General features: G+C 37.9%; 2 protein-coding genes across 14 annotated transcripts; both read left to right on the forward strand.

The window, feature by feature from the left end:
• Positions 1-2,232: 2,232 nt before the first annotated feature.
• On the forward strand, positions 2,233-5,430 carry LOC119886914 (troponin I, slow skeletal muscle-like). 2 transcript variants are annotated; one of them, XM_038697907.1, is made up of 8 exons: positions 2,233-2,320; positions 3,594-3,627; positions 3,830-3,836; positions 3,937-3,978; positions 4,070-4,201; positions 4,318-4,407; positions 4,575-4,751; positions 5,112-5,430. In XM_038697907.1, exons 2-8 carry the CDS (start codon positions 3,614-3,616, stop codon positions 5,214-5,216), a joined length of 567 nt encoding a protein of 188 aa, XP_038553835.1. In that variant the 5' UTR covers positions 2,233-2,320; positions 3,594-3,613; the 3' UTR covers positions 5,217-5,430. The 2 variants fall into 2 exon arrangements, with proteins under 2 accessions (XP_038553835.1, XP_038553836.1); XM_038697908.1 differs by lacking the exon at positions 2,233-2,320 and having other exon boundaries at positions 3,485-3,627.
• A 1,143-nt stretch (positions 5,431-6,573) lies between these two features.
• On the forward strand, positions 6,574-21,483 carry LOC119886911 (troponin T, cardiac muscle isoforms-like). Of its 12 annotated transcripts, none has more exons than XM_038697897.1 (16): positions 6,580-6,830; positions 13,403-13,544; positions 13,725-13,769; positions 13,889-13,896; positions 14,199-14,216; positions 15,421-15,468; positions 16,821-16,847; positions 16,966-16,987; positions 17,092-17,155; positions 17,262-17,378; positions 17,525-17,602; positions 18,492-18,593; positions 18,682-18,791; positions 18,942-19,032; positions 19,119-19,159; positions 20,986-21,483. In XM_038697897.1, exons 3-16 carry the CDS (start codon positions 13,741-13,743, stop codon positions 21,023-21,025), a joined length of 795 nt encoding a protein of 264 aa, XP_038553825.1. In that variant the 5' UTR covers positions 6,580-6,830; positions 13,403-13,544; positions 13,725-13,740; the 3' UTR covers positions 21,026-21,483. The 12 variants fall into 12 exon arrangements, with proteins under 12 accessions (XP_038553822.1, XP_038553824.1, XP_038553827.1 ...); XM_038697898.1 differs by having other exon boundaries at positions 6,588-6,830; positions 18,685-18,791; XM_038697894.1 differs by lacking the exon at positions 19,119-19,159 and having other exon boundaries at positions 6,574-6,830.
• Positions 21,484-21,744: the final 261 nt, after the last annotated feature.

Raw genomic sequence — 21,744 nt, forward strand, 5'->3', positions numbered from 1 at the left:
TAGTCACATTTAAGAATCTGTGAGTCTGTGAGTCATTTATACTAAATAACAAGTAACAATTATTTATACTAAATAAATGACTAAAATGATTAATCAATTATTAAATATTTAATCAACTAATCTATTAATTGACTAATCATTTACAAGTGTGTCACTTGATTTGGCAAATTTAAGAACCCTTAATTTTTCATGAAGAGAGCCGTCAATACTGTGATCTTCCAGCCTCCCAACTGGCTTGGCTGTGGCTCCGGTACAAGTAAATGATTGATGAGTCTAGACGGCTAGATGGCTAATGAGAAAACGACATGGTTTACTTATTCTGGTCTCATTGTACAAACAGGCAGCTCAGGAAAACTAGCCTAAGCTTTTGTAATTTATATTCCTGTGAAAGAAGTAAGACCACAACTTTCCCTTTTTTTCCATTTTGCTGGGTGGCTCTATGGATGGCAATGTCCGTCTCTCCATCTGTCAGTCGGTCCACATCAAAGCTGTCAAACTGAACTTCAAAATTTGTGCCACTGCTGTCCAAGCTGAAGACTATTAAATCTCTAACACAAACCAGACATAAGTGATTTTGTGGATTAATTTAAAGGACTGATTGTCCTTGCATGAGTGAACTGAGCTCACAAAGAGCGGCAGCATCACAAGGTGATACAATTTGTCTATGTTTAGTTGGTAGGCCTTAGCTAAATGTATACTGGAAACTGCATTCCTGCCTTAAAACCACGGCTTAGCGTTGTCTGCAGCTATTATCCTAATCAGACCAAGGGGGCCCTGCCGTCTCAGGGGGACAGGGCACATTTCCAACATCACTCTCAGTAGCCAAAGAAAATCTCAGAAAAGCATTTACAGTGAGACAAACAGTTTGGCTGTGGCTGCTTGAAGTTTGCCTCAAATGGGAAAAAAAAGGGTCACTTGAACTTGAACACATGGGACCTTATTTCGGAAAAAAATTGTACGGTAGTCAATGGCAAGAGAGAACAAATTTTTTGATCCCGTTTGAATTGTGCCCAGAATTATATGATGTTTGTCAATTTAAAATATAAATTTGAAGGTCAAGAAAGTCGCAGTTTGCTGTAAAACAGTGAGGTATAAGACTGTGAAAATACATAATTACAAAGACCACAAACCCAAAAGTCGTGTATGTGACATCGTAACTGTTTCTCTCGATGACTGGAGCTAACGTTACTGAAGCCATACAGGAGAGGATGATGTGATAAAAGGACAGATAGTTGTTGGATATAACACATCAGATGAGTTACATTTCTGTGTGGAACATAGCTAAATTACCTAGCTGGTGGCAGCCAATGAACGTTGCTGACGTTACATTGTGCGAGACGAGAAATGTAGTTCATTGAAGAGATTTCACACAAATCTAAATGTAACTTTGGACAAACTGCGACTTTCTTGACTGGCAAAATTTATTTTAAATTGACCAACATCATATGTGTAATTCAGGGCTCAATTCTAACGTATAAAAAGATAAGTCGCCACTGACTACCGTACATATTTTTTCTGAAATAAGGTCCCATGGGGCAGAAGCGGAAGCGAGGGACTTAAGCTGTCTATAAGACAGTGGTCAGCCGATATGAGTTTTTCAATGGCTGATTTCAGAACATGATGTTTAAGGGAGAGTGGGGTACAGTTTGTCAGAAGTGAAGTCATTCAACTGCCTTTTTCTCAACAATATAACAATATATATTTAACGCTAGCCAATAATGGTTTAGGATTAGATTTGCCGCCATTTAGGACAGGAGAAACGTGTTAACTTTTAGAAAAGACAAAGGTGACAGAGGACATTTAGAGCTTGACATTTTTCACCACTTTCCCAAAACTCACAGTGGGGAGTGCCGACATCGTTCCACAGGAGCCACACTGACAAGGCTGCCTGCAGACGTGTCCGCATACATTTTTTGTTTATCAGCCTCATGAGCGCAGGAATCAGCAGATAATGGGCTGACCGATTAATCTGTCCATCACTATTACAAGAGTAGAGAAGATCCTACCTACAGCTTTAAATAGTTTACCCACGTGAAAGAGGAAAAACAGATAACAACTGACTGAAAACGGCTGAAGTGAAAGTCGACAAGGATGTTGTTTATCCTGTCCTTGCACACAGAAAGGTTCACACACATTATTATAAAGAGGCAGAGAGCAGTGATCTGTCAACACAAGAGACCACCCCCTCTAATGGGGTGCGTGTTTCTATTTAAGTCTCCTTGTGATAGAGGAGGGACAAAGGGGAGCAGGAGATAAATATGCGGTTGTGTTCTCTCCATCACTTTGTGTCGGTCTGCATCCACAGCATCAACACAGGAAGGTAAGGCCATGAATCTATATATATATATATCTCATGCTATACTAAATCAACTAAACTAATCATAGGGTCTACAGAATTAAATCAAATAGCAAAAAATGTCAATAACATGTTTGCAAAGCCATGGGGACGTCTTAAAGTATCTATTTTTATCCGACCAACAGTCCAAGACCAAAGATACCATCACAGAATACGAAGAAAACCAGCAAATGTTCACATTTGAGAAGCATGACATTAGATGGAAGCCAGCACTCTTTTGCTTAAAAAATAAACTATTAATTATTATTTTTATTATTAAACTATCAATCGATTATTATGATTGTTGACAAATAATCTATAATAACTTATCATTCAACTAAATGTTTCAGTTCTAATTCCATTAAAAAACATTTAAATTAAAGTCAAGGGAGAGATACTACAGTTTAAATGATATGGTAAACTCTAAAGTTGAAATGCTAATTAATCAATTGACAGACATTGACAAATGATATGCTGCTTGTCTTTGTCTTATATGGTAGGAAAGTAAAATGTTGGTCAGACTAAACAAGTAACAACCAAATCAAGAAAATAATAAGATTAATCAATAATGAAAAGAACTGTTAGTTAAACTCTCAAATGGTTGACTAATTTACATAGTCTCAAGGTATATATCACCCAAAGCTATGTAGAACATGCACATTATTTTTTACCCTTTTGCTTGGTAAAGTCAAATGGGCATTCTTCAAAAGGTTTCGGTCAGTAGTCTTCTGAGAATGGGGGACCATGTCTATATTTGTGTCTTTATCCAGTGGAAAAGTGGAGCTGAAAGCAGGAAATGTTATCCATCTGGAATAGCTGCCATGTCAGGACCTTGCATGCTTCTCCATGTCTGCCATCACTTTGCTTTCTGGCAGATGAGTGTGCTATCAGCACTGGGAGGTGACTGGATGATTCTGTCCAGCAGGCCTTTCTACGAGTAAGACATAACAATGCTAGATAAACAAAACAGGCTGTGAAAAGTCACATCCCTTAGTAATGTTATATAATAATCACAAACCACTGGTAAAGAATAGTAAAAGCAATGGAGTAATAATTAACACTAGGTAACAGTCTATAAAAGATCAAAAGATACTGTATATTTCCATTCGTGTAACACTATACCGTCGACTGTGAGGTGGAATGTATCTATAGTGGAGCTAAAAGGGAAAACATATTTAAGACCCAGTGGGGCACTTGACCCAAGTGGTCCCTACTGTTGAGAACTTCAGAGACAAAAGGTTTTATTTTTGTCTTCCAGGGGGAATTGAAATAGCCAAGATGCCTGAGAAAGTGTAAGTGTATTGTGTTTCTGTTATTGTTTCCATTTCCAAATCTGAGTATCCATTTCATACAGCAAATTGGATTTATCTATAGAACACATTATTAAATATAATTTGGCAACTACCAGATACAACTCATTAACATGTCTGCTTTCTGCAATGCTAATGCTACATTTCTGTGTCTATTGTGCCCTTTATTATTTTCTACCCACAGACCGGAGGTAAGATTTCACAAGACACTATGCACTAAAGAAATCTAATAACATGTGTACATGATTATCACTGGGCTATTAAAATATCCCATTTAATCTATCTTCGCAGAGGAAATCTAAAATCTCAGCCTCCCGCAAGCTCATGCTGAAGGTGAGTCCTCAGTCCGTTTGCACAGACTGTGTCTTCAGTCAGAAAGACAGTGAATCACGAAAGTTAATTTACTTTGTGTGTGGTATTTCAGAGCTTGATGGTTGCCAAGGCCAAGGAGGAGCTGGAGCAGGAGATGGAAGAAAAAGAGGAACAGAAGGAAAATTACCTGAAAGACAAATCTCCTCCAATACAGACCAGTAGCATGTCCTTAGCAGAGCTACGGGTATAATTTTACATTTACCACCAGACACCAGTCTTTTTGGCTCACTGAAATATTTTTGCTAAAGATGTTATTTCAATCAGGAGGTGAGAAATTAATATCCAAATCCTCTTATGTAGACGTTATGTGAAGAGCTGCATGCCAAAATAGATGTGGTGGACGAGGAGCGGTATGACATTGAAGCCAAAGTCTTGCACAACAACAGAGAGGTAACTAAACATTGTTTCAGAAAGATAACAACGAACAGCATTGATCATTTCCACATCAACAGATGTTGCTTTAAATGAAGTGATTCTACAATGGGACATTCAGTTTTAAAGTTGAATACCTGCTGCTGGCTGTGGCTACATTAACTTCCTCTATACCTTCTCCACAGATCAAAGACCTAAACATTAAGGTACTGGACCTGCGAGGGAAGTTTAAGAGACCCAACCTCAGAAGGGTGAGGGTCTCTGCTGATGCCATCCTGCGCTCCCTACTGGGCTCCAAACACAAGGTGTCTCTGGATCTGCGAGCTAATCTTAAATCAGTCAAGAAGGAGGACACAGAAAAGGTGGGGGTGTGTTGAAGAAAGTCAAAGCTAAGGAGAAAAAAAATTATTATTCCTACAGCACACAAGGTGCAGAGACGTTTTCCATGATATTAATTTCTGTGTGCAATTTAAGCCTTTGGCTTCATTGTGGTTTGTGTAAAACAAACCAATCAGCTTTCTTTGCCAAAACAAAGAGAAACAACTGATGCAAAATATCATACTCCTACATCCCAAGAGTGTTTCTGTTTAATGGAGAGGCTCCAGCTGTAGAAATAAACTCCATCTAACATCTGATGGACTCATGTTAGACTTGAATGCATCTAAATGTGCAGAAAGCCTTCAGTCTAACACCACATGTTTTCTGGGATTCTCTCTGTGCAGGAGAAGACGGTGGAGATGAGTGACTGGAGAAAGAATGTGGAAGCCATGTCAGGCATGGAGGGCCGCAAGAAGATGTTTGATGCAGCGAAGGGCCCAAACCAGTAAACAGGTGTTCTTCAAGAAACAGCTGGCTTCCATCTAATGTCAAATACCATAACTTGTAAACCGCAGAGTGTAGAAGACAAGAACACAAAACATAAATGCATAAACTCTCAAGTACTTCAGAGGGTGGCAAACAATTTGTTGGTATTTTATATTCACTACACTGTGTGTTTTGTTTTGTTTCATTGTCACTGAAATAAACACAGCATATACAGTCTCTTTTTGGTTGTAGTGCATTTTTTTGAATATTAACTAATAAGAAGGGAAGCACACACGCCCCAGCTGTTCTGCAATACCAGTGGATTTAGGATATTGCTTTCATGAACATGTGATGTTTTGTGGACTGCTTGTTCTCCACACACACATTTTAAGTGAAGATACAGAGCTTTTTAAGATAATGCATTCCAAATGTAATCTAAGCCAGATGACACAAAAACTACAATCAGTGCAATACAGTGAAGACCCAATTTTCAACAAAATACAAGACAGAATGGCAACAACTGAGGCTATAATTCACCATTACTCACTAGTGATGCGCGATACCACTTAATTCCTATCTGATCCAATACCAAGTAATACCCAGGCTGGTATTGCCGATACCAATACCAATACTTTTTACATATTTTATTTCTAGTTTAATGTGACCTCCCTCCTCCCGTTTCTGTATTTAAGAGAGAAATAAGGAGTCGGCTGTAACCCTACCAATTCAAAATAATAGCTGCATAATGACAAGACATCAAACTACCGTCATATTCTTTAATTATAATAAAATATCCTGCACACAACTGCGGCTTCATAACATCATCATATTATTGTGACCGACTTAATCTCAGCTGTTTAGTGAAGTTTGCAGTGCTGCCAAAGTATTTCACTGTCTTTACACACACATCACACACAGCGTCATATTACCTTCACATCTAAAATACGGCCAGACGTGACTGTTTTAACAATCAGCCATAGTCAGTATTTGATCACGGGAAATGTAAAGCTCTGCAGCTGCTCACGTCGAAGAAGCTCCGTCACAGAGCTGTAGCTCAAGCATGAAGGAAAAGTAATTCCTATCAACCAAGTAGCCTGTAATTACACCATCCTGCCGACAGTAAGATAATTACGATAAAACACACCCTCACTCCAAATTACAGAGTTTAGATATCGATCCTTTTATATAAGTATCGATCCTAGAGCAGGAAACGTTGGTATCAGAATATCGACACTTTAGGATAGATCCGCACATAAATATTACTCACATCCACATCAAGGAAACTAAAAATGCATGTACCAAACTGAAAGCGCACAAAGACTAAGCTCAGCCATTACAAAGAATTTATTTTAAGTTTTTACTGGCCTGTGCAATTGAGGTAACGTTTGACGGCTGCATGAGAGAAGAAATGTGCTAAGACGTCAACAAGCAGACCTTCAAGAGAGCCACGCAGTATATGAAAGCTAGCACAGTCAACACACCTGAAGCCTCGTGAGGTTACGCACTGCTACCTGGCATCTCTAATCCTTTCAGATGAGCCAGTCTGCCGGGGACAGTAGCAGGACAGGAAACTCCATCTTGAGGAACAGCAGCAGCTGAACATGTTATTACCACGTTCAAATATGTCCTGAAGCAAGGTAACTGGACTGTGGCTGCAGGTTAGCTTCGTCATGAAACGCTTAATGATGGTGGGCAGAGAGTCAACCGTTCAAACAGCCCGCCTCACTGCGAGGGGTGCGTTTGATATATGCTACAGCAAGTAGAGCATACACAATTCTTTAGTTTTTAGATTCTGAAGATGCTCAGAGGGCTGTTTCGCAAAGCCAGGATAGCGGATTAAACCGGGATTTTCCAAATATCCTGACTGAATTAAGCCTCGACTCGGTTTCACGAACGCAGTGGCACTTAAGTTACCATGGCGATTTATTCTGTGCAGCTAGCCTGTTCCAGACCAAGCTAACAGTCAGGCTTAGTTAACCTTGGTGCGTTATCTGTTCAGTCAGCGGTCACGCCGATCAGAAACCAAAGTGTTTTTTTCAGTCATTCCATGTTCTTATGTAGGCCTATGTGTTTTGCATATTTTTTAGTAGCCTGTATTAAAATAGTAGGTTGTGGTTATTAGGTTTCATAATTGGAGAAGATGCGTGCACCATACTTTGCACACAATTCGCATCAGGGAGTAGATTTATGTGGAATGAAAGCACAAAAAAAAGGATAAATAAAAGAAAAGGTAACACACGGGTACAGCAATAAACCAGCGAAAGAAAGTGTGGCAGCCAATAGTGGACCGACTGAATGTGTGAGAAGCTGAAACTGTCATAATTATAATGACGACGCTGAAGTTAGCTTCCGAACGGAAGTTAAGGGGAAAGTTAAGGGGAGGCAAAGCCTTAACACTGTCTGAAACACTTTTATAGATTTGAAAAAACTTAATTTTGTTTGTGAAAATGACAAAAGGGTGATTTCACTGCTTTTTCTCCACATGCCGACCACATTAGACCAGGTCCAGATCCAAAACTACTATACCTAGAGATCTCAAATCCCAGAGAGGCTACAGTTTCAATCAAACATAGTTCCAGATTTGTGAAACCTTTATTCAATTTGTGAAAATGCTTTAAAGGGCAATTTCAATGCTTTTTTCACATGTAGACCACATTAGACCAGGGCCAGATCCAAAACCACTATACCTAGAGATCTCAAATCTCAACTAAATTGTTCCACACAGGCTAAGGTTTCTTTATAACACAGTTACCTTTATTCCTTTTGTGAAAATCCTATAAAGGGTGATTTCACTAAGTTGGGCTACTGCAAAAACTTTGTAATGTACCATGAAGTAAACCTGGTTGCCCGCGCAAAACAGCTGACCTCATGTCCTGCTACTTGTGATGCATTCAGGTAATGTCGGCAGAATGGACACAACTGGAAAAACTCTCCATGGTTGAGGCATTATTGGCATAAGGTTGTTAGCAATAATGCTAACCTTATAATAACAGTAAATAGACTGTATTTGTAGTGCTACGTATTTTTTTGTTCTTTGTTACAGAGTGAAACCATATTAAACAAAACTGTCTACCTAGAGCTAAAAATAAATGAGCCGAATCGATTGCATTAATGTGTTAATATTGGGTTTCATTTGGATGTAACTGAGATTGGAGGTCTCTCTCTGTTGATGGCTGTAGATGATGTCTATAGTTAGTACATAGTAAATACATAATATATACAATATATAAACACATAAACATAATCAGAGGTGAAATAATTATTCAGCTCCTTTACTTAATTAAAAGTACTACCACACTGTGAATATACTCCACAATAAAAGTACAAAATGTACTCAGTTACTGTACATTCCATTACAGTAATCGATGCATTTAAGTGTTTAACTATGTGTTTAATATGTTCTTATTTATTTGCATAATGAAGGCTCTGGACTTTGACAGACTCAGAGACTCAAAACGCAAGATAATTACAGAGTTTACTATGTCAACAGGGATAACACAAGACAGCAACAGTTTAAACAGATACAGGGCTATGGCAGACAGGAAAAGGCTAAAAACTGGAATACTTAAATAAAAAATCACAACATATGTTACATGTTTTCCCCACCATTTATCCAATAAATATCATTTGAAGAACGTACATTTTGCCTCAAATCCTGACCCCTACTCTGACTCTGAGTGGCTAACCCTAATCCCATCACAACCCCAACCTTAACCAGCCTAATCAGTGGAGTACTAACCAATCAGAGGCAGAGTTGTCGAAAGGCTGTAAGGCCAGGTCACTTGGTGTGAAAAAAGCATTGAACTATCATCCTTTTTTCATTTTCACAAACAAAATAAACTTTTCCCAAATCTAAAACCGTGTTTTAAAGAAACTTTAGCCTCTCTGGGACAATGTATTTCAGATTTGAGAACTCTAGGTGTAGTGGTGATTTGGACCTGATCTAATGTGGTCTACATGTGAAAAAAGCAGTGAAATCCTCCTTTAAAGCATTTTCACAAATTGAATAAAGGTTTCACAAATCTGAAACTATGTTTGATTGAAACTTCAGCCTCTCTGGGACAATCTAGTCCAGATTTGAGAGCTCTAGGTATAGTGGTTTTAGATCTGGACCTGATCTAATGTGGTCTGCGTGTGGAGAAAAGCAGTGAAATCACCCTTTTGTCATTTTCACAAATAAAATAATTTTTTTTCTAATCTAAAAAAGTGTTTCAGACAGCGTTAAGGCTTTGTCTAAAATGCATAACAGCTTTTACAACAGTAAGAGGTGCAAAAAACGGAGAATCTGTGGCTCAGCAACGTAAGTTAACTTTTACTTAGGTTCCCTTTAACTTTCCCCTTAACTGCCAAATCGGAACCTAACTTCAGCGTCGTGTTATAATGTTATATTGTGCCTTAAAGGTGAGCACCGGACATTACATGTCACTCAAGAAACTCACACACACTATGTAGGATTTGTATGTCATTTTATAATACTCTCAAATTATAGTTCCCATTTCAATAAGGTGGATATATTGTGCACTGTTTATTCGTGAAACAGGGAGAGGACAGCACAATGTTTTTCTCTCCCTGGGATCATCTACTGCGTGTTTGGGAGAGAAAACAATGATTACCGTAATACATTGTGTTACAGTTAGGCTTACAGTGTACTTTGCAAAAATCATTTCGTTATTTTAGGTAGTTTGTTGATTGTTTAGATAGACTTTGTAGTTGCTGGATTTCCAATTTCCTCAGTGCTTCTTTTTATCTCCATAGTCCTTTTTTTTATTTTGTTAATTTTTTCAAGTGTGTGCAGTTCAGACATCTGACAGTTTGTAAAACACATAACAGTTAGCACAGCAGGAAGTGTTCAGCTGTGGATGTGCTTATGCTTATTACATTGGCAGACTGTCAGACTGTAGGACTACAGCCTCAGGGTCAAGTTACAGATATCATACAGTATTTTCTGTGAGCACCACAACACTGACTTTTTAACTATTATACATATTGACTAAACACGTACACCATTTTCACACAAAATTGACAGACCTCCAGCCTCTCTGCCAAGCCTACTATATATATATATATATACACACCTTTTAAAAGTATGTACCTTCTTTACAAACAGTGAGTAACAGCAAATAAAGTATGCTGCGCACGTCTTTTCCATTTCAGCATCAATGAATCTGTGATCGACCTTGTGGTCTCTTGAAGAAAACTGTTGACGCCCATTTATCTGAATTACTTACACCTGGGGCGAGTTCAGCGCCAACAAAACGTAGCAAAACTTTTTTTTTCAACGGAAACGGTGGTTCCCTGTACACCCTTACGTGTACGCAAGCGCACTAATTTTGCTGCCTTTTTAACACTGTTGTGTTTACAAACTTTTCGCTGCCGCTTGAGTAACACCTGTGACACGCCCACCAAACGGGAGGAAACATACCTCAAAGCCTGTTGCAGAACGTTGCGCAACGTTGCAAGGAAACATGTCGTTCAATGAGAAAACGTTGCAAACTGGTGCAAAACGTTTTGAGATTGAACTCGCCCCTGGCTTGACATAGTCGCACCGCACCTTCTGAGCCTGGTTTGGCCTTTGTGAAACTGATAAAGCCAGGATGCACTAGGTCAAGCTTAGCTTTATCTCTTATCCTGGATTTATAAATTCTGCCTTTGTGAAACAGCCCTCTGATGGTGTACTACTGCATTTGAATGAATAACACAATTTACAAAACAAACAAGCAAACATCAAACTCACATTTCATGGATATATTCATGTTGATTTTTTTTACAACCTTGTGCACTATGCATCATGTTTATATTAATGATAAATTAAATGTTTAAACTACAATAAAACTCAATATCTAAATTACATATATAATCCATAATCTATCTATAATCTGCAGATTGTTTTCTCGGGATTTGCTTACTCAGTCTTGACAATGTAAAAAAAAAAAAAAACAAACAGACACATTTTTCACAACACAATTTTGCAGAGCTCTAGGTGAACTCTTCAAAGCGCTTGTTTTGCCCTCTGAACAGTCTAAACCCCAAAGTATTCCTTTTGGCCTACAATGATAACTGAATAATTCCAACAATGGATTTAATCGAGTAGTTTATTTAACCCATTGTTTTAGCTCTAATCTACAATGTTTGCTCTGAGTTTCTCTTGTAAGATACTACTACATTATTTAATTATTCTTATTCTGAATATTGGAATACTGCACTGCTGGATCCCAAAACATAGCAACATAAACTGTTGCAGTGGGTGCATTTACTCCAGTTTTCCTTTCTGCCACAAGGTGGCAGTATGAGCACACAGTGAGATAAATACTGAGATTTTTTCCAACTTTCAGCCTGGCTTAAGATAAAAATATGGATCAAGGAAATGTTTACTAAATAAGTACTTGTTAGACTTGTTTGAGCTCATCCTTGTCAGGACTAGTGCCTTGTCAAGGCTAAATAGTATTAGGAGACTGATTGCTTTCTGTTGTTTGTTTTAGTTGACTCAGCTGCCAGACGGGTGGGGTTTGCAACAATGCAAGCAGGAGGAGAAAGCTTGAAAAAAAAAATTCAGACTTCCTAATATATTGTGTTACACCCCACTCAACGGATATTTGTAAAATAGGCTAACATTAAGTCAAAACAGAATAGAAATAAACAGAATAGCTGTGTCTGCATTACTAGTTTCTTATCCTGTAAAAGAAAATATGTGCCAAAATGTTGATTAATAGAACTAAAAAAAAAAAAGCTTTAACTGTTAAAATTAAGATGTAGCTAGCTTCTTTCCTTACATGTATTACATTTATGTTAAAATTAAGATTTAGCAGGTACAGGGAATTACATATTCATTAAATCATCAAAACAAAAGCACACATTACATAGACTACAGCATACACTGTACAGGGTCTGACATCAGTGTATGGCTTGTACAACAGGCTACACACACACAAACAAACATGATAATACTTCATAAAGTCTCCATTAAAAATTGCTTTTGTTTATTTTATAGTCTCTAAATGTTACTGAAAATAAAAAAAAACAATCATGCCACATTTGTAAACTTTCCTGGGTCTTCCCTTTGATGTAATAATAACATATACATCTGTCAGGCATTAAATATAGTAGATGTCCTGTGCATAGCAATGTATTGCTGCCTATAGTGCTGCAGTATATATTTTATCATGTTAACTCCAGCTGTCTTGTTTAGTAATGAACAAAGTCAAGGCTCATTTGACATGATTAAATCATCCAATATAGCAATAATTAAGAAAAAAACAAATTTCTGTATTAGGCCTATTGGGTGGTCTTAATTATGTAAACGCTAATAACATCCTAATATGCCTAGCATCCTGCCTTCAGAGACATGAAAGAGTTGCTATTGACTTGCATTTTGCCCCTGAAGACTTGACATATGTGACTTTTACCACTTTTATTAGCCCCCAGTGACTTGAGACTTAGCTTGGGACTTGCTTTGACAAGATTTGAGACTTGACTTAAACTTGTCTCGACTGAATTGAGACTTGAACTCGCCACAGAAGACTTCAAAACAGCAGATGTGTAAACAAAGCCAGGGTTAAGGTTCAGTCAGACCCACAAACAAGAGTTGCATTTTGGCTCTGGCTCACAAGAGACATCTGTTGAGTCATAATCCCGACTGTGGGGTCAGATACAATATTGTCAGCAAACACTGGGAGTATCAAAAGACTTGGCACAGTTATAAAGGGTGTTGTTGATGACATGTTATTGCATGCGAAGACTGAGGGCAGACATTCAATATTAAAGGTGAGGTGCAGGAGACTGTGTTGGTGAAGGGAGTGAGTTTTATTTTACACATTACCTATGGGAATAATGCTCAATGATTTGATTGCATGATGCATCCAGGAATACATTGTTGCTGTTATCTAATGCTATAAACTAGTAAAATGGGTGTGATGAATGTAGTATTGATCATCAGAATCGTGAAAAGTAGAAACAGTAAATAATGTGTTTCTTTGTTTGGAAATCAGAGGAGCTTGAGGTCTCCCGTTGCGTATTTGTGTGCACACAGGTTTACAAAGATTATTTCTAACATTCCTCATGTCTGCCAGACCTGAAATCCTAAAACTGTTTGAGCACAGTAATCCTGTGCTGTTCAGGTCTAGGTTTTTGCCGTGTAAAAATAGACAATGCAAGGCCATGGAGAATGCATATTTTCCCATTCTGGTTAATGCCATGTGCCATCTGTTTGCAGGTATGTGCCCACCCATTGTAGACATGGGCAGTTTGCCGCCATGTGATCCACTACTGGGTTTAAAAGCTTATGTCCCACAGAGAAGGGCACAGCATACAATTCCCCATTGAGACCCGTCTGAAGCACACATTGCACTTTCTGGGTAAGTCTGTGTGCTCTTCTTATATGTTTTTAAACTGTGAATGCAGTTTTTTTTATTATATTAATTCTCTTATCCCTCAGTGCGACCATCTTTTAGACATGTGGGCACAATTTGGCATTATTATACCAGTTCAGGTGGTTGTTGATGCGCTATGATTCTGAATTGGACTTACTTATGCAGGTGCTGCATCCTAACCATGTCAGACACTGAAGACGCCACATATGAGTGAGTAAATGGATTATTTCTGTAGAATGGAGAGTGATGATAACAAAGTGATGCCAGCACAGATGGAATCAATTGTAACAGAAAAATGTTTTTGGTGTTCTGTTTTTTTCTTCTTTCAGAGGACAACGTAAGTCAGTTTGTCAGTTCACTGAACCCACACATATGGGCAGCATGAGTCTTCACAGTTTGTTACTGAATTTTAATCACTAGGCTGCATATTCAGCAAGAAAGCTGCTTGTTGTCAGTAAGAAATTCTGGCTGACTGGATGCTACACAGCTGCATCACAAGACAAAAATGCATGAATGTTGTGATTCTGTTGCATGTATACGTATCAGAAATGCATTTATGTCCATGTTTAATATACTTGTGAAGTACATTGGCATAGCTGACCTCTGTTCTTTACCTCTTTTTGTGTGTACGGTGTGAAGAAGACAAGGATATTGTTGGTATGTACATTTATACAAACAATATCTATGAAAACAGTGTAAAATGTCTTAATGCTTCTACATGCATCAACCTGGAGAGGCTGGTTGCATCTTTTTTTGCCACTTTGTTACCTCCTTGACACACTTGAGCTTTGCATTTAAACATTCTTAGTCACTTAACACACTGCATCTGCTAAGCTGCTGGCTTCACCTTACAGCATACTGTATTTTTGACATGTCATTGCCACTGTAGAGGCAGCTGCTGTCCTTGAGCTCTTCTGCCAGATTGACCTTTGTCCTCTCAGTTAGTCGTCTCTCTCTCTCTCTGAGGCTGGACATAGTTCACCTTGAATGAACATCCCAACGGATCTATCCTTTCAATTAAAATGGTACAATGGGTTGCCATGAAAGAGTTAAGAGTTGTACCTCTATTTCTGTCTCCTTTGTGAGGCTGTCCATGTGGGCCACTGTGCAGCCCCGCTGTCCCTGAAACTAAGTAGCACCTGTCTCCCTCTACGTGGAGTAGAGTCACTGTTAGAGAGCAATGTAGGTCAGCTTATGTTCTCAGTAGAGGACCGTAGGGAAGATAGTGGCACAAGAACAATACCCACAATGCCTGTAAGAGGTCCTCTAAATGCAGGTTGGCTTACCTTCTTTGCAGTGGAAAGAGGTTGAGTTACCCTCTGTGGCCGAAATGACTGCATAAAGGCTTGGTGTCACTTTTTCCCACAGAAGCCCAATGAGGAAGAATGTTGGGAACAAAAAACACAGAACTCTACTACTTTGCAAATAATACAATAGCTAAATGCAACTGTGGGAAAACTGGTGGAATTGGTATGCATTATTGTTATAAATCTGATTTTGTAAATTATATTTGCACAGCTTCATTACAAAAAGGAATATTTAAATACATGAGTGTCATTTAAAAGAAGGTGATTATCCTTCCTCCATTGCCAATAACTGCATACATATTATTGAGGGAGTCGGTATACAAAAGGCTCCATTGGCCATTTCATTAAAAGGTTCAAATGAAATAGCAGGGAGAATATAATAAAGATTTAATTGTATAATGCATGTATAAAATTCTGTGCACAAATGTTTTCTTCAAATACTGTCATGATTTTGGCAGCACTGCCAAAAATACGCTTGGATGGCAGAAATAATGTGGATCTAAATGCTGTGTCACATTGTTTGCTTGCTAACTCTACACACTTGCTTTGCACAGAAGAGGAGGAGGAGGTGGAAGAGGTAGCAGAGGAGGAGGAGGTAGAAGGTAGTACTGCTTATACTAATATCTGTTCGCATGGCAGCAATAAATAGATGTGACTTTTTTCTTTACACACTGTTGGCAACCATGTAGTCCTTATTAGTGTATATGTACAAAAGGACCAAATTGTTGTTGTCCAAGGAAAACCATGTTTCTCTAAAACCTCACCTTTCTTGAGCTGTGAAAAAACAGCCCTGTTTTCAGCTTAATGACAATGCTTTTCTCAGATAATCCAAAAGGTTTTTTAATGTTTAATTAGCTATATATTTACGCTCAAAGTGTCAGTTAATCAGAAAAAGTTTAAATTATTAGGAGATACATGGTTCTCACTAGACACTGTATGTATATGTACATAAGTCTGGGAATATAATGTGATACTATCTCTAATACCATCTGTGTACCTATATACCTGCTGAAAGTTATTGGTGAAATGTCCATTTCATGTTGTACAGTGGTTTAAAAATGTCAGTTTAACAGCTAAATGTGAATCTGAAATCATGTATGTGTAAAAGTTGATGAACAAGTATTACAAATTTTAAGTATTTTTCTTTTTCATTTAGCTTTTTCTACTAAGTAGCAGGATCAAGGATCCCTATAGTGATTCCACTAAAGTGAAAAAGTAAAGTGCCTCACTTTTACGTTATTTCTTACTCTGACACACTTTAATGGGTGAACTAATAATAATTATAATTATAATAATAACAAATAATTAAATTAATAATTGATTACCAAAAAAAACAAAAACAAAACGAAAACAAAACATTTGCTATCACGGACTGGTGAACAAGTTTACTCTCTGCCTCTTTGTCACTGGGACCCAGGTAGCAGCTGATATAATCTGTGAAGATAATCTAAAGCAACCTTCTCTAAACTCTCAGAGAGAGAGACACGCCTGCATACCTGTCTGTCTAACACTGACAGGAGATAGTCACCTATGTTGCCTCAGTCAACTGCGTTGTGTCAGAGGTTATTCCAACTCTATCATTATTGACAGCTGTCCCCTGCCTTTATTTTAGAGACCAACCAGAGGGCAATGTGTGAATGTGTCAATTAGCAATGATTGACATTGTATTACAACTTGCTAAAAAAGTTTATTTAAAAAATGTGTACCGTGGTCATATAGTATAGTAACTCTGACATTAAGAGAAATTCAGACTAATAAAGTTATAAAAACCATTCACAAAAAACATTGATATTTGTCAACACTAAGATACTGGCCAACAATAATCACTTAAATCAAACACATTTTTACAACCGTAAAACTCACAGGAATCACCTCTGACCCCATTTGTCTGAGCTCTCTGCAACTTAACTACATCCCTCAATGTTGACTTAGCAGTGACACTTTTCACTTTCAGCAGATGCTGCAGAGGAAAATGAAGGAGGTATGGACAGGTTATGTAAGAAGCACAGAGGTTGCTCGGTGTTTTTTTTTCATACATGAAATATATATATTTGTCTGTTCACAAGATTTTACCTTTCGTTTTCTTTTTTGACATACAGAGGATGCTAAACCCAGGTCAAAGTAAGAACAGAGTTTAAAAGTATCTATATAACCTAAATTGAAACACACTTCTCTGTGAGAGACATACTAAAATAAAATGATATGAATTTTTCCACTCTCCTCAGACCTGGTTTTGTGCCCGGCTTGGCCGCTCCCAAAATCCCAGAGGGAGAAATAGTGGACTTTGATGTGAGTTTATCCCAGGACTGATCAAAGTTACACCTCCAAACTGTCTTCTGGGCAGATTGTTGGATAATATTTCAGCTCACATTTCGACTTCTTGCCATCATTTTAGGACATTCATCGAAAACGAATGGAAAAGGATCTGACGGAGCTCCACACTCTGATTGAAGCTCACTTTGAGAAGCGTAAGAAGGAGGAAGAAGAGCTTCTTAGCCTCACTGATCGCATCGTATGTTCATATCCCACTATTCTACTGCAATATATCCCATGTTTAGTCTCTAATATTACCCAATTCTGTAATTAAATGTTGTCTTTTACTCTTTTCAGTTTACATGGTTTGTTTGGTCTGTAAAATGTCTTTTCTTTCCTACTTAGGAGAAACGCAGGTCAGAGAGAGCAGAGCAGATGAAGATCAGGGCAGAAAGAGAAAGAGAACGGCAAATCAAAGTAGCTGTACGTATACGTAGACAAACATTTACAGATCATAACTGTAAGAGAGACAAACCCTATGCTGTCAGCCACAGAAACATTTTAGAAACTGGCTTTTAAACATTTCAAAGTCCTACCCCAGGCCATTCCCACCTATTGTTGTAACATTTTTGACATTTCTGTCTGTATCTCGGAGCTCTTTTAAGCCAGTGCGTTCAATATGGGATACAAACTAGTTACACGTGTCTGCCATTAATTGGTGTTTCTGTTTTTTCTGCAACACAGACAGGAAATGCATTGTTTAGTAAGAAGCAGGGAGTAAAGAGTAAAATGTTATCATTAACCCCATAGTTTGGGTTAGTTATAACATACCCTGGGGTGAAATGTATCATTATGGTATACATAATTGGTGTGTGTGTGTGTGTGTGTGTGTGTGTGTGTGTGTGTGTGTGTGTGTGTGTGTGTGTGTGTGTGTGTGTAGGGGTGATCCAAGTATCTTAACATAATAATATAATTTAACAAAATGTGCAAATGTGCAGCAACTGAATATAAATGAGTGTGTTTGTGCTTAGTTTTCTTGCACTGTCACAGTAGCACTCATAATAAAACATTAGAACTAACAACTTGCATGAAAAATATCTACATAGACACAATAAACATGTCATAAGTATAAGTTTAACTACAAAGCAGGCAATGCTATAACAAAAAAAATTAAGGAAAAAATAATAACTTATTACCTACATTTTTTTTTTCCTTCTAAAATTTGCTGTGCCTGCCCAGGGTGCTACTTTTTCCCATGCGGCAAAAGGACTACACTGAGCATGTGCTAAGTGAATCAGGTCAAACCAAATACCATCAGCCATCAAAATACTGCCGATGAATAATTAAAGCTACTATCATTTTTTTCCACCAGGAAGAGAAAGCGAGAAAAGAAGATGAAGAGGCAAAGAAGAAAGCAGACGATGATGCCAGGAAGAAGATGATTCTGTCCAACTTGAGTTTCACTGGATACAAGGTTATGATTTTTCTTTATCTTTGAAATGACATAAACACACACAACATACTGGACAGCACATCACAACTTGTGCCCTCCTCCTTACAAGCAGACACAGACTGGGCCGAAAAGACAAACGGAAAGAGAAAAGAAAAAGAAGATCCTCAATGATCGACGCAAAGAGTTAAATGTTGATCAAATGAAAGAGGACAAACTCAGGTAATATAAAAACACAAACTGAAGTTCATTCCAAATACTTTCCACAATCAATTTCAGATAAAAGAATCCAGTCAATTAGCATTTTTTCTTTTTTATAATTTTTTTATTTTACTATAAAATGCTTTCACCGTCTTGTCCATACTGATACAGGGAAAAAGCTAAGGAACTGTGGGACTGGATGCGGCAGCTGGAGGCAGAGAAATTTGAACTCCAGTATTTACACACTAAGCAGAAGTATGAGGTAAGCTCTCTCTCTCTCTCTCCCTGTCTCTCTCTCTCTCGCAGTAGCTAGATGTCAGTAAACCTTTAAACACATCTTTTACACAGGTCACCGTGCTGAGAAACCGGGTCAGTGATCATCAAAAAGTGTAAGTCTTTTGTGTTGGATGCTCATATCACGGTGCACATGTGCCCTCTAACACAACTATTGCTTTGGTAAATGAAAAAAAAATGTTGTCCCAAGTACAGCATCATATAACTTCTGCATATATCACCTCTTTTCATAACTTCATAATCTGATATCTAATATCTGTGGTATGTAAAAAAAAAAAAAAAAAGTATTACGAGGATATAAAATCATAACAAGTTGATACAAAAAGGCAGAAAGTAACATTTAGGTAAGCAATAATCAACAATTACCTGCTTAGACTCATGAATCTGCCCTGATAGATACCTCTTCACCTATTGGCCTAAAGTTTCCACCTCCTCATATTTCAACTTCCCCTCAGCTCAACACTGATCTCCATTAATTTGAAGCGGTGTCAGTAACAGACGTTTGTGCCAGCTGTACACTGGGCCAAACAGGACTGGGAAAACAAAAAGGACGAGAGGTGTTTCCACAAAGGGCAGGCTGGGGTATCTGAACAACATGCCCTCAGTCTCAAAGGAGAGACGGGCTGTAATGGCAACAGCTGAGAGATCTCAAAACTGTGGTGTGATATCATCTGTGTTAATGTAGCTCACAATAAAACAGTGATGGGCCCCTTCTGCCATCCTAATCTTCTGAATCATTCCTCCTGATGTCATGTAGGCTGCGCTGCAATGACGGCCCAGGCTGTAAACAAGCTTATTGATTGACAAGATATGGATTTTCCTGCAGAATGTGGCATTGGCTTTGCAAACCAAGAATAGTGTAATACTGTCACTGCAAACAAGTATAACTTTGAAATATAGCCTTGATTTATATTTGAATGTTTTATTTTTTATTTTTAGACATTACTAGCGTTTCCCGCACTAAATCTTAAAAAACCTTAAAAAACAGAATTCTTCATACTTTCACCTAAATTTGATACATTTGTGTATTCATAGGAAAGCTGCAGGGGTCAGGTACCTCGGTAGCAACAGTAGATAAAGATAGCGGTCAACTATTTGGTAGCAAATCCCCTTCCAACAGCAGACCGCTTTGGAAAGGTTTCAGTGTCTCTGAGGCCAGCAGCAGCTTTCTATAGAGCAGTGCTTCCCAACCTAGGGGATGAGACCACTGGAAGGATTCACGAGATGATTATTTGGGTAGAAAATAAGAACAAACTGCACTGTAGAACACACAATCATGTTTTTTTCCTTGAAAGTCTGTATAATTTTACCTCTGCATGCCACTGAAATGATTAAAAATGAAATACATTTATCTGAGAAAGGAAAATCCCTCTTTGGTTGAACTTCTCTTAATTCATTTACTTGCAAGAGGGTAACAACACATACATAATGCTTTGTGGTGAGGGGTCACAAGAAAAAAAGTCTCAAACAGATTCTGGCCTGCAGATGTTCCAAATCAGTGTAGGAAAACATCTAATAGCCAAATTCTATGAGCAAATGTTAAGACTGTTAAGACTTAAGAGAAGGGTTGTTTCCAGTCTCATACAATAGTGACATGATGTGTCTGAAATGTCCTTTCTGTGATAAATATATGCGTAAAATAATTCAAATTTTAAATGCAGCTACAGAGAGTGAGACTTATTTGCATAAGCAGAATAAATTAAATATCTGATGTTTGAACTTTCAAAGCAAAATATATGTAAGTGCACGACACACAGCTCAAACTAAAGGGGTCAACACACAAAAGCATTTTTTCACGGAAGAATGCATGATACATACAAGATTCAATATGCATAACAGGTTAAGTATGTATGTGAAGTTGAAGTTTGTATGTGTGCTGGCTTATATTGCATTTCTCTGCTGACTTTCACTTTATTCTCAGTTCAAAGGGTACCAGAAGCAAGCGCGGCCTGAGGAAGTAACATCTGACACCCATGAAATGATTGGGAATAACATAAACCGCATAATAATATTTTCTTAATGTTTAAACATGGAAGAACAAATTATAATTCTGAAAACATTGCAAGGTTAAATATGTTATTTGTGAAATGAAGTGCATGCTGGGTACATCTGCAGGATTGTAGCAGTATAGTAGACAGTCTCTGATTGCAGACTGATCAGCAATGTGCTGCAGCTTGTGTTAATTTAACAGGGATCTGACAGGTGTGTAACCCATTAAAATGACTTTAGACTTGAAAGGATAAAAATAAAACATGATGTTCAATGTAATCCTCATTTCTATGTCCTACCACTTACTCTGTCATGTTTAAAAGTACTAAAAGTGAAGTTGAGACTAATTAATCGGTTCTTGTGTGTATGATTTTGTTGGTTGCAATTAATAAAAACAATTAAATCAGAAAGAGTCTCCTCTTTCTTTTAAGGGTTTGGTTCCTTCACTTGTGGGAACGTTAAGATGAGCACAAACACCTTGGTAATTATATAAAGCCACACCTTCTTCAGTAAGGCCATGTATAGTTTACTCTGGTGAATCAGTTATTATGATTTGCAGTTTAGGGTAAATTAATTTTGGCTTAAAACCCGTTTTCTTACCGGCTTTATACATTCGACATCCAGGCAGGCTTGATGTGTGACTACATTATTATAATAATACAATTAAAATTATTATTCTTTAAAAGACCAC

This window comes from Micropterus salmoides, unplaced genomic scaffold (assembly GCF_014851395.1).
Source record: "Micropterus salmoides isolate LMB-PRFRI ecotype aquatic unplaced genomic scaffold, ASM1485139v1 Ms_hic_scaffold_4, whole genome shotgun sequence".
Lineage (NCBI taxonomy): Eukaryota > Metazoa > Chordata > Actinopteri > Centrarchiformes > Centrarchidae > Micropterus > Micropterus salmoides.